Source organism: Callorhinchus milii, unplaced genomic scaffold, assembly GCF_018977255.1.
Source record: "Callorhinchus milii isolate IMCB2004 unplaced genomic scaffold, IMCB_Cmil_1.0 Scaffold15, whole genome shotgun sequence".
In the NCBI taxonomy this organism is placed as follows: domain Eukaryota; kingdom Metazoa; phylum Chordata; class Chondrichthyes; order Chimaeriformes; family Callorhinchidae; genus Callorhinchus; species Callorhinchus milii.
In genome coordinates this window covers 12575594-12589429 of record NW_024704756.1, presented here as the reverse complement: position 1 = coordinate 12589429, position 13836 = coordinate 12575594, and the positions used below count along the sequence as shown (strand labels likewise).

General features: G+C 43.0%; 1 protein-coding gene across 1 annotated transcript; it reads left to right on the top strand.

Annotated features, from left to right (window-relative positions):
- Positions 1-352: 352 nt before the first annotated feature.
- On the top strand, positions 353-13836 carry LOC103178288 (LON peptidase N-terminal domain and RING finger protein 3; the record flags this gene model as incomplete). The annotated part of the gene is made up of 12 exons (XM_042340691.1): positions 353-1217; positions 3712-3830; positions 3940-4062; positions 4416-4553; positions 5154-5409; positions 5754-5844; positions 7510-7624; positions 9340-9461; positions 10391-10549; positions 10972-11134; positions 12050-12199; positions 12644-13836. Coding segments are annotated over 12 exons (2460 nt in total), but the record flags the coding sequence as incomplete, so codon positions are not given.

Here is a 13836-nt window from a genome sequence, read left to right as displayed (position 1 = left end):
GAGTCAGGCCAATGGGATCTAAGGCAGAAACGTCATGTGATGTTTTATATAACACTTTTTTTTAGGGGTGGGGGGAGGTTAACGGTGTCTGTAAGGGGTGTGGGGTGGGGTGGGGGGGGGGTGTGGAGTGTGGGGGAGGGGAGGGGGGGGGGGTTCCCCTCTTTTGCACTGGGAGTGGGTAATAAAAGAAGCACTCGGGAGCCACACGATGAGAGTCGTCTTGGTTGGGTTGGAGGGATCAGTTTGACAGCGTTTGTTTTTCTTGGGGGGGGGGGTGTGTGTGTGGGGGGTGTGTGTGTGTGTGTGGGGGGGGTGTGTGTGTGTTTGTGAGTTGGTTTAAATAAAACAAACACACACACACACACAGAGAGAGAGAGAGAGAGAGAACACAACCCAACCCCGAGCTCCCAGGACAGGGACAAGGGACGTGTTGCTGGAGTGCGCAGCAGAGCAGAGCAGAGCCAGGCACCGCCCGCTGGCCCTGGAGATCCTCCAGAGGTGGCAGCCCCCCCCCCCCCACCCCTCCTCACACACCCCCCCCCCCCCCACCCCCGGACCCGGACCCCAAGACAAGTCGACTGCCTTGGCCATGGCGGACCGCCTGAGCCGAGCCCTGGCGGGGGGCCACCGGCCGGACTCCGGGCGCCGGAGGCTCGGACCCCAGCAGCTGGACTGGCTGGTCAGCTGCTTGGCCGGGAGCGTCGGGAGGAGTCAGGGCTGGGGGTCCAGGCACCAGGACCCCCCTCTCCCTCCCCCTCCCCCTCCCCCCGCCTGCCCGGTGCTGGCGTGCGGCATGTGCTCGGGGATGCTGTACGAACCGGTCACTCTCTGGTGCGGCCACAGCTTCTGCAAACACTGCCTGGAGAGGGAGAGGGAGCGGGAGGCCGGGGACAAGCCGACCCCCTGCAAACTTTGCCAAGAGGGGGGGGAGGAAGAGGAGAAGGAGAAGAAGGAGGAGGAGGAGAAGAAGAAGAAGAAGGAGGAAGAGGAGGAGGAGGAGAAGAAGAAGAGAGAGGAGGAGGAGAAGCACCCGCCGCCCGGGGGAGATGTGGCTGAGATGGACGCGTACAAAACCAATGTGGTCATCAGCAGTTTGTTGACCAAGTGGTTCCCGTCGGAAACCAGAGCTCTGGGATACAGATACGAGGGCAACGCTCTGTACAGAACCAAACAGCCCCGCGCCGCCCTCCACAAGTACAACCAAGCCATCGCGTTAGGTAACGGCGCTCCGGGGGGGAGAGGGGGGGGGGGGGCTGTGTGCGGGGGGTCTGTGTGTGGGGGGGGGCTGTGGGTTGGGGGTCTGGGGCTGTGGGTGGGGGTTTGTGTGTGTGTGGGGGGGGTGGTGGGGCTGTGGGGGGGGGGGGCTGGGGCTGTGGGGGGGGGGGCTGTGTGGGGGGGGCTGTGTGTGTGGGGGGGGGGCTGTGGGTGGTGGGGCTGTGTGGGGGCTGGTGGGGTGGCGGGGGAGCTGGGTGGGGGGGGAGTGCTGTGGTTTGGGGGGGACTGTGGTTTGGGGGGAGCTGTGGGGTGGGGGGGGAGCTGGGGCTGTGTGGGGGGTATTGCTATGTGTGGGGGGGGCTGGGGCTGTGGGGGGGGGCTGGGGCTGTGGGGGGGGAGTGCTGTGTGGGGGGGGCTGTGGGGTGGGGGGGGCTGGGGCTGTGTGGGGGGGAGTGCTGTGTGTGGGGGGGGCTGGGGCTGTGTGGGGGGAGTGCTGTGTGGGGGGGGGCTGTGGGGTGGGGGGGGCTGGGGCTGTGTGGGGGGAGTGCTGTGTGTGGGGGGGCTGGGGCTGTGTGGGGGGGAGTGCTGTGTGTGGGGGGGGCTGGGGCTGTGTGGGGGGAGTGCTGTGTGTGGGGGGGGCTGTGGTTTGGGGGGGAGCTGTGGGTGGGGGGGGAGCTGGGGCTGTGGTGGGGGTAGTGCTGTGTGTGTGTGGGGGGGTGGGGGGGGGGCTGTGTGTGTGGGGGGGGCTGTGTGTGTGGGGGGGGGGGCTGTGTGTGTGTTTATTATTTTGGGCGCTTGTTGTGGTTTCGCTCGTCTATCGCAAGAATGCGCCCCCCCCCCCAATAATAATATAACGCGTACGTTGCGGGTCGGTGTCTTTCTCCTGTCTCCAAACTGCGCCTGTGGTGGGGGGGGGGGGGGAGTAGTGGGGTCTGGGGGTGGGGGGTGGAGGGGGTGTAGATAAGGGGGTACAGCAATGATTTGATGTGCAACTCGCTTTGGAAGTTGTTGGTCTGCAAGGTGCAAATTGTTGGTGTGTGTGTGTGTTTTGCTTTTGAAAATAAAATATATTGCCCCCCCCCCACCCCCAACCCCAAGCCCTCATTATGGGACAGATGGAGAGAAAAGAGAGACAGACAGAAAGAAACCAAAAAAAAAAGAAAGAAAGCGTCAGAATGACAGTATTAATATGGTTTCCAGACTAAAAGCACTGATGGTGTTAAACACAAAATGCAAAAGTGTGGGGGGGTGGGCGGGGGGGGGGGGGGGGATTATGTTTCCAGCAAAAGTGCTTGTTGAGGAATAGTGTTGTATTGAGGCTAGCGGAGCAGGGCGTGTTGTATAAGGCATGATCTAGTCTGGCATCGTGTCATACCCTATTATGCAGCGACTGTTGTATAACCTGGGTGTAAGAATTGGGTCAAACAAAAAAAAAACTTCGAGACGTATTGCTTTACACACGCAACTCCCATTGAAAAGGTCAGGCACAGGCGAGGAATAAAATAAATGCATAGGTTTTCCTTCCACCCCACCACCACCCCCCCCCCCCCCCAATTTCTCCTCTCCAATTTAACTGGGAATTGAAATTCAACTTCGAAAGAACTGAACTCTTAAAACCGGTCGATAATTCTTTTTTTTTTTTTAAAAATGTGTTTCTTCCGAAAGCAAAACCATTCGACAGCTCCTCCTTACACGCTCGGCCGAGCAGTCAACAACGACAACAACAACGACTTGGGTTTATATAACAGCCCTTCGCACGGGATAGTGTCGCAGAGCGTTCAAACAGTGGCGGCGGCTGATGCTGAGCCGGGCGGGGTGGGGGGGGGTGTGTGGAGGTGGGGGGGTTTGTGGTGGGGAGAAGGAGGAGATAACCGTAAAAGGAAGGTCTTCAGCCAAGCAGAGGATTGATTAATCCTGCTGGTTGCAGGATCAGAACCGGACAAATGAGTCAAACAGACTCATTTCATTTGGGTTTCAGTGTAACGTCTCCATCCTGTGGTTTGACTGAGGATTGACAGAGCTGAGACGAAGGGAGATGGTCAGCTCTTCTCTTAATTGGCGTGAGCTCCAGCACCCCTAACCACCTTCAGCTACTGTTTCTTTTTTTGTAAAAAAACATGTATGTACATTGCAAAGAAAATCAGCCAAAGACCAATATCAATATACAGGAATGGTGTCAAAAAATATCCATAGAAACTATCCATTCAACGGTGGGTGGTCAATTTTGAAACCCTCTCACTTCTTAAAAGTGGTAAATATAAACCTGAACAATTTACAAAGGATAGCAAGTTTAAAAGGGTATTGACTTTGTGTTAAAGATTGAAACTTATTGCAGAACAAAGACATTGCAATGCCAATCATTCTCAAGCAAGTATCACTGAGGCTTTAGTGCTCCGAGACCCTGACCCGCACTATATAACTGCAAGTTGTTCTCGTTGTTGTTTAGTCATTTCATAGTTAAACCAATGATCAAATTTACATTTGCTCCATTTTCAGCACCAAAAGACCATTTACTGTACAGTAACCGTGCACAGATTAATGCAACTCTGAAATATTTTGAAGATGCACTGCGCGATGGAGACACTGCTTGCAGACTGCAACCGTTCTGGCTGAAGGTGAAACATTCTGCACTTTAACTGAGACAGAAAATTCCACAGCATCGTGTTTCCAATTGGCATCTTTTGTAACTTGAACATTTTTAATCTGTGTGTTTTTTGTCTTGAGGGTCATTTAAGAAAAGCTCAAGCACTAGCCGGTCTGCAGAAAATGGACGAAGCTTTAAGGGAGTATCTGCTCTGTATCGCTTTGGATCCGGAATGTAAAATAGCGAGAGTGGAAGCTCAGAAGGTAATCAAACATTTTGGCGTGTAATAATAGTATAACACAAATCTTTAAATATTAGATACACACAATTTTCTCAAGTTATAGTTTCACTGTTAGAACCTCAGAGTGGTAAATATAGATTAAATCAAAACTTCATAAAAATGCACTTTCTCAAGCTGTGCTTTAACTAACTGTACTTCAAGTATTCAATCTTGTAGTACATTATTAAAGAAAAGGCATGGCACAACTGTTGATATGAGAATTGCCTGACAAAATTCCAGTTTAACCAATGTTACATTTATTGCATTTTTAAAATTTAATATTCATTACATTTAAGTGGTTATCAATCCCGCATCATTTGTGGGTTTTTTTTCTAGATCCTTTGTGATTTGTTTTCATCCATTCCTGAATATGTGCATGAAAGGTTACCCGATGCATTATCTCCACGAGATAGAATTAAGGGAACATTCTTGAACTCTCTGAGTTCCAGCAGCCTTATTGAAAGGCCACTTAAGGTAGGTTTAATGAGAAAGGTGATGTGATTTTCCATTCTTTATGTAGATGTTCACTTTTAAATGCTCTAGTTCCGGGAATTATAATGCAAAATATCATTATTAGAAAACACTTTGAATAATGTAGACAAAGATGTGGAGATACTATAAACAATTTATTTCCTTATCAATAATTTGACTATGTTTTAGTTAAACCAAAAGTACTCTCTTCAGACATTAACAAACCCAGTTACACCAAAACATGTTAACGGTATGGATTGGGTTAGTTCAAACAAAGCACAGCAATATTGTAATGAGTAAAATTGTGTTTTGCTCACGAGCTGTAAGATCACAAACCTTTGATCAACAACAGAGCTGTACCATACAACACAGTACTGAAATGCAAATAATAATAATACTTGCATTTGATATAGCGCCTTATCACGTCTTCTAGTCTCGTCCTGCAGAATACACTGTAAAGTGAATTGATTATATTTTGCGAGCTCTCTCTCTCTCTCTCTATATATATATGTATATACATGTAACGAGGTGTCCTTATATCATTCTGCTGTAAGACTTTGTTTAAGGAATTGTGGTGCATTCCTTTGCTTTATTTTCTTAAAGGCAAATTCTGAAAAAGCTAATTGTGGTATCACACAAGAAGAATTGAAACCTCATTTATGCAGTAACCTAACTAAGCTAGCCCCAGTGGTGAATGACAAATGCCTTTGCCTCAACAATGAAAAGACACGGAAGAGTTCACCTCCTGAGATAACCATGAATATATCTGAAACAGCTAACGTTCGGAAGAGAAAAACTTTTTTTGTTGGAGAAGATACACCTGGAACCACTGAAAGCCTTAGTAAATACCTTAAGCAAGGTACAGTATTCAGTTACATTAATCTGTTGCGAGATAGATCATGTTCTTTGAGTGCTTTGAGACACCAGCTATAGAAGTGTAAATTGTATTATATAATATGCTTATTACTGTGTGCTGCTAATCATTCTCAATGCAGAGAGATTTAATTTCTGATAATCACATATTATCTGTGCAATATTGAAACGGCATAAGTAATGTTCAGAAAAAGTTGCAAAATGTGTCTACACCAGAAAAAAAATCATGTATTGAGGACAAAATGTATTGGATTTATTGTCATTAATATTTTGTTGAATAACTTTGATGATGAATCATAGTGTTTGAGATGTCTTTTGATTTATTCATAGATGCTGGCAGCCAGGGTACATACACAGAAGAACACAGAGTTCTTTCAGAGCTCGTGGATCCAATTGACCTGGAGTGTTCCCTGTGTATGAGGTATATATGTAACTTTCTAAAATCATTGTTTCATATTAATTACCTTCTTTTTAAACAAGGGTTTCAGGATGATTGAAGTCTTAAAGTAGCAGAAACATGTAATTTTAGTGCCAGATATTTAATTAGTGAGATCTTTTTCATTTACTGTGGTACAGTGCCACAGGCACCTTCAATCATTTGGTGCCTGTTAAGTAACCATTTTTTATGTGTAAAAACAGTGAGTGTTGGCAGGCTATTCAAGCATGGGAATATCACAGCCAAGCCTGTCCTCACCTGATGCCCATATATAGCGCAGTTCACTTTGCAGTTAAAAAAAGAACAAAGATGTCTGCAGCATGCTAAGGATTAATTATACTGATTTAAAACATATCCTTTATTTCAACTGCAGGAAAACATGCAATGTAAGAACATCTGTCTTTCAAGTTATACAAATCATTTCCAGATGAAACTCACAATCGCAGAGAATACACCCCCTTCAAGTTTTTAAATCCATTTCCAAAATTCTGCAGTGTCAAGTGAAGCTGCCTATTTACTGCAGCTGAACTTGAACTTGTCCTTCATTCATTTCAGTCAATCATTGAAACCCTTCCAGCTTGTCCCCTAACAGGATGTACTATGCCTTGGCAAAACATTTGGAACAAAAGGATGACGCTCGGTTTCAAAATGTTCCTTCAAATGAGAAACCCCATCAACAGACTTAAGGGTATCCAAACCAAACCTGGGGTTCCATGCATCTCACCTATGCAGGAACATTCCAGAGATGGATTGCACACTCTCCCTGGAGGGATGCACCCTGCTTAACTCATTTCAGAGAGTATTAAGCGCAGGTTGGCAAGGGCCAAGGCTTGGGGACCCGGAGTATGTGTTGGGGTAACTGCTGGAGTCCAACCAGCTAAAACCACTGGTTTTAATAGCCATTGATAGCACACTCTGGCAAGCTTTTCTGCTGGTTGTCCCCAACTAAGACCATTCTAACCTGTTAACTGCCCCCGGTGACTGGTCTGCCCTTCCAAGTCCTGCCAATGAGCCAGGCTAGATGTGTTGTCATCAGTAGAGCCCTGGAATAGTGTGGACCCACCTGGCTCAGGAACTTGACAGCTGAGACTACCACAGTGGGTGGGCTTGATTCTAACATTCTTTACCAAACATGTCACCTTGGAGCCAGTTCAGCCTCAACCTGTCCCACACGTTCCTCATGATCAAACCACACACCTCCAATGTATTTGATACAATTGCATTGACTGCTGAAATAAGTAAGTTCCTTCTATAGTTCTTGGTCTCATTGGTTATAATTAACACATCACATGTCCTATTTTATACATCTATATTTCAACAACAGCTTGCATTTACAACGTCCTTCACACAGCATATCAGACCACTTAAAACAATGGTGTGGTTTGACACCGAGCTGGAGGTGGAAAAAAGGGGAGGTGACCAAAGACATGGTCATAGAGGAAAGTATTCAGGTGTGATTTGAAGATAGGCAAAGACGGGTCAAGTCAGAGAGATTTAGGCAGGGAGTTCCAGAGGTTCCGGAGATTTTCTAGTTTAGCATGAAATTTTGGGGTAATACTCTAGTTTTATTAACCCTTCATGGGTGCTAACCAAGCAGTCACTTTCATTTTGCAAGACATTGGGGTCTGTTTCCTGTTTGTTTAATTTCAGGTTGTTCTATGAACCCATCACCACGCCCTGTGGACACACCTTTTGTCTGAAATGTCTCGAACGATGCCTGGATCACAGCCCAAAATGTCCTCTTTGTAAAGAAGGGCTGCCTGAGGTAACTTTGTATGTGTGTCAGCCTGCTGCAATGGTAGCAGTCTCCTCTCTTGAGTTAGAAGCTTGTGGGTTCAATCCCCACTTTGGGACTTGGAATCACATAGTCTTAGAGGATGACACTCCAATGCAATGCTTTGCATTGACACTCCAATAGGGATGTTGCATTATCGGATGGGATAAAGCCATAAGAACATGGAATGCTGTGTCACAAGGTGCTATTGAACCTAAGTCCACAACAACAGTAAAAAGGGAACTGGATATCATAAAATCATAGAATTTTACAGCACAGAAGGAAGCCATTTGGCACATTGTGTCTGTGCTGGCTCTTTGAAAATAGCTATCCAATCAATCCCACTCCTCCGCTCTCTCCTCATAGCCCTGCAAACTTGTCCCCCCCAAATAATTATCTACTCTTTTAACGGTTGTTACCAAATCGGCTTCCACCACCCTTTCATGCAATGCATTCCAGATCCAAACAACTCGCTGTGTGAAAACATTTCTCCTCGCCTCCCCTCTGTTTCTTTTAACAACTATTTTAAATGGTATCCTCGGGTTACCAACCCACCCGCCGGTGGAAATAGTTTCTCCTTGTTCACCCTATCGAATCCCCTCATAATTTTGAAAGCTTCTATTAAGCCTCCTCTTAACCTTCTCTGCTTCAAGGAAAATAATCCTAGCTACTCTAGCCTCTCCTGATAACTGAAGTCCCTCATTCCTGGTATCATCCTGGTCAATCTTCTTTGCAGCCTCTCCAATGCCTTGACATCCTTCCTAAAGTGTGATGCCCAGAACTGAACACAGTAATCTAGCTGAGGCCTAACCAGTATTTTATAAAGGTTCATCGTAACTTCCTGACTTTAGTATTCTATGCCCCTATTTATAAAGCCTAGTATCCTGTATGCTTCTCTAACAGCTTTATCTACCTGTCCTGCCACCGTCAAAGATTTTCTTATATGAACCCACAGGTCTCTCTGTTAATTCACCCCTTTTTAAGATTGTACCATCAGCTTATATTGCCTTTCCTCATTCTTCCTCCCAAAATGCATCACCTTGCATTTCTCCACATTAAACTTCATCTGCCACTTGTCTGCCCATTTTACCAGACTGTCTATGTCCATTTGCAGTCTGCTACTATCCTCCTCACTGTTTACTACTTTTCTTAGCCTAGTATCATCTGCAAACTTGGAAATTGTACTCCCAATACCCAAGTCCGGGTCATTTATATAGATCAAAAACAGCAGTGGTCCCAATACTGACCCCTGAGGGACACCACTGCACATTTCCTTCCAGTCAGAAGATCAACCATTCACCACCACTCTCTACTGTCTGTCTCTCAGCCAGTTCTTTATTCGTGCTACCACTGTCCCTTTAATACCATGGGCTTCTATTTTGCTTACAAGTCTCTAATGTAGCATTTTATCAAGCAACTTTTCAAAATCCACATAAACTACATCAACTGCACTACCTTCATCCACTTTCTCCTTTACTTCATCGAAAAGCTCTATTAGGTTTGTTAGACATGATTTGCTTTTAACAAATCTGTGTTGGCTGTCCCTTATCAACCCATATTTTTGTAAGATTGGCTATATTTAGGTTAATTTGAGTAAAACCAAATTAAACAACACCGTGATTCTATCTGGACATGTCAGTAAATGCAAGGTTTTACACTATGAGAAAGGAGACTTAACAAAGATATCTCTTGTCTATTTTCTGCAGCATCTGGAACTGAGAAAGTACAACAAGACTGTTCTAATAGAGGAACTAATTGCTCATTACTTGCCTGGAGAACTTGCAGAAAGAAAAACTGTCTATGAGGAAGAGGTGGCAGAATTGTCAAGGTAGACAAGTTTCATGTAAAATCCTAACAAATTAGGATATTTTGTCATCAGTATTCCCCTTTAAAAGACAAACTGTTAAAAGAGTTATTGACCTAGCACCACCAAAACGTATGTTTATATAGCTCCCTTCATACAGGTAGTTTTTCAGAACACTTTTTACCAATCTATTTGTGTTGGTGTTTTCAAATGCCTTTGTTGAAATGGTGAGCGCTGATGGAATTTACCAGAAGCTCAATGATATGAATCAAATTCACAATTAAAATTAACCGACACACTTTTCAAATGACCAGATTGTTAAACCAAAATGGGTTAATCACTGCAACGACTGACTCTTCAGTACCAACCAGCCTAGCTCATGAGCAGAACTCAGAGGAGACAGGGATTCATCCAACTTGAATCCTCTTAACCCTCCAAGTTAAAGCCTTAAAGGTTAGGGTGATCCTAGCTGAAAAAGCAATGGGAAACTTGTCACACAATGTTTGCAATGGTGAGCTTTGTAGTTTTAGCTGCTTAAACATCCATGGTACTTAAACGTAAACTCTGGGATCCTTGGTTCTTGCCAACCTGCACCTAATACTTTCCAGAATTAGCTAAGTAGGATGTGGTGCTTCTATGGATAGAGTGAGTACTCCATTCCAGACAAAGGCAAATTGCCGTAATTTGGTGTCATGCATATGTTGAACTCTCAATTTGTTTTTGAAACTTTTAAGCATGGTGGTGGTTTTCTGTGTGGGTCGAACATCTTGTTGACAAAGGAAAAGAAAGCTATATATTTCTCTTAAAAATAGCAACGCTGTAAGTTGAGTCGCTCACAATGTTTTTCAGATGAGATTTATTGAATTATATATGACATACCGTACCTTGAAATAGTTAGCAGGCTGATTTATGTATCAACTCTTAAGTCTATGTCATATTTATATTTTTTCCAGTCTATATCAAAATGTGCCTATATTTATTTGCACTATGGCCTATCCCACTGTACCATGTCCACTGCACATCTTTGAGCCTTGTTATCGGTTAATGATTCGAAGATGCATGGAGACTGGAACCAAGATGTTTGGAATGTGCCTAAGCGATCCAGTTAAGGGGTGAGTCGCAGTTACCTTCTTGAACTGTAGAACATTGTCTAAATGACGTAGTTGTTAGATTTGTTTATGAACTGAGATATTAAAAAAAATTATAAACTTTTCCATTTTCAGAGTATCAAAAGCTGATTTGCATTCCCGTTACAGATAACTGTGTGGTGTGCAAAGCACTGTGAGACTCTACCCTGCGTGAAGGGGGCTATATAAGTGCAAGTTGTTGTTATAATTGTTCCAGAAAGTGAATTTATCCTCTTTCTATTATTGATAATTATTGCACAGAAACGGGTCATTTTATGCAAAAATTTGCAATTGCAATGCAAGATGAAATCTAGTTCTCTTAACAAAGTTCTGAATGCACAGTTGGTTGCAAATGATTTACGTTTGATGTAGTCAGATCGTAACTGCATTCATTTCATTTGGTACAGGTTCGCTGAATTCGGCTGTATGCTCGAGATCAAAAATGCAGAGCTATTTTCTGACGGACGTTCTGTTGTAGAGACTGTTGGCAAACAAAGGTTTAAGGTGTTGCAACATGGTCAGAGGGATGGCTACACTACTGCAGATATTGAATATCTTGCAGACCAAAAGGTAATACTTTGTCAGCAGTACTGTGGGTGGAATCATAAATTGTCATTTTGTGTTGCGTTCTGTAAACTTCCATGTGTTTTTGTTGCACTTGCAGCCGAGGGCAGCTGATGTGGATTTCATAGCATGTCATGTAGAATTGTATCTTATCTGTAATGTTACGGTATTGCAAATGATTTTAACCAATTAATGTCCTGAAAAGATTAAATTCAAGGAAGATAAGAGCAAATAAAAAAACACAAAGCAATTACAAATAAAATCAAATGTGTTACACAGGCAATAGAAATGAAAAACATTAATTACTTTTTTTTTGTTTGGTCTGTCAATTCTTGCTCGTATGAATCAATTATTTAATGGTTTTATTGATGATTCGGAGCATGAATACATATAGGCTAATAGATAAGGCAGAGTATTCATTTCAATCAAAGCACAAGTGGTTTATATTTGCCATCCAAAGCCTGAGATTTGAGTAGTGCTTCAAATGCACTGCCTCCAGTCCTTTAATTAGTGATTCACTCTGACTGAGATGCTGCTAGGACACCTCATTCTTAATTATAAAGAGTCTGAGCAGGAGTTTTGTACACTGTGTTTCACGACAAAAAACTATTACACTATCAATCTCAGTAAGAAGTTATTACCCTACACACAATTACTCAATAACATAAAAGCTTATATGGAAACAGTGCAAGACCGAACATCAACTAAAACAAAGAAAAATAAATAGGAGATACTGTAATATTTCAAAGGCGAGGAATCAGTCTCTATAAATCAATTCTGATAAACAGTTTACAGCATGTTTCAGGAAATAAATTAAGACTATGACTTAGAAGACTTAAGTCCTTTCACTTTCTGGACCTCGGTTTAAATGAAGGTTGTGTAAATTAAATGTTGTAACCCTCCTATCTTTCTACGTGACAGGTAGCGGGAGACGAATATGCCAAACTGCTTCGTCTCCATAACTTAGTTTATGATCAAGCATATACGTGGTTTAACTCACTCAAACCAGTCCTGAAGACTCGAATTGTAAGCCACTTTGGCTCAATGCCAGGAAAGGATGCAGATCCTCAGGTATCTTGATTTAATCCATGTATTTTATATCTGTGAAATGAAAAATACATTTGACAGTGATTTGATTGTCATGTGTACATTGTGGATTAATGCAATTGGAAATTTAAATTTTGATCTATTTGGTATTTTTAAATCAGAAATCACTCTGAATTGGAATGTTAGGGTTCAAAACCCCCTATCAGGACTTTGAGCATACAATTTAGGCTGACACTCCAGTACAGAGCTGGGAGAGCTCGGATGTGTCATCCTACAGATAATAATAAACCTTCCGTTTGATATAGCGCCTTATCAAGTCATTGAGATGACTGAAAGCGCTTCACAGACTATATTGTAAAGTGGATTGACTGTGTATTTTGTGGGCGATAATTTTGAGTTTAACATTATATCAAATGGAAGATTATCATTGTTATTATTTTTAATGGAATACTTGCCTTTTTCCTGCAGGCAAGTCCTAACGGCCCAGCCTGGTGCTGGTGGCTGTTAGCTGTCCTCCCTTTAGAAAATCGGGCCCAGCTTCCTTTTCTTGCCATGACTTCACTGCAAGAACGTTTGACCAACATCCGACGTGTATTAATATTCATGACCCATAACCGCTGCCGGTGACACAAGCTTCGACCGGTCCCTGCTCACGCGAATAGCACCGTAGAACTTGTAGCTGAACATGTGCGCTATGATAATAATAACTATTTTCTACTTTCCTGTTGTAATGAACCAGTTTCTTGAAAGCCTTCTTTATCTTCTCTAATGTAAAGGGTATATCTGAAGCACATGCACAATCTTGAAGATTTGGGGAAAGAATGTTACTGATAATATAACCAATTGCTGTAGCATTAACTGGCAGTCTTGCTGGTGACATTACTGAACGTATGGATTTCAGTATGTTTTTGCTAAAAAAAAAAATTACAACCTAAAACTGTTTTAATATTACCTTATTTGAAAATGTATATTTTGTTAAATCTTAAGTATATTTATGAAAAAAGTTAAAAGATTATGCATTATTATGTACTGTGAATTCAGTTTAAAGACAAACATAATAATCTGAAGAAAATTACACAAACTACATACAATTTTGTTACATATTCATAGTTACATAGTTACATGGTTCAAATACTCCTAAAGGATATAAATAATGTGTTAAGTCTAAATACATCTACACTGGGAATTCACCATTTTAGGCATTTGCTCTGTCATTTTAAATGGATTTGAACTTCCTTTTTTTTAATTCAAGCATATGCCATACATTATATTTCTTTTGAATTATAAGGGAATAATACTCCTTAATTTTCTCCCATTTCCTTTGTTTCCTGGCCCTGGACAGTCTCTTCTCAGGGATCTGTCAATGCTATTCATGCTCACTGGAAAAGAGGAGACTAAAAGCAATTCAGAGATGACTCTTTATGATTCTCTATTCCATTCCCTCCTTTCTTCCCAATGGGAAGCCTTTTCATTTCACCTGGTGCTCACCTGGGTAACTTGATTAAGATCATGGCTTCATCTCATCACACTTTGGCATTGTTCACTGGTGCTACAGACATACCCTGTGCCATTGCACTACCAAACAGTTTCTATAATGTGAACAAAACACAAGTACTGCAGATGCTGGAATCTGAAACAAAAACAGAGCGAGCTGGGAAAAC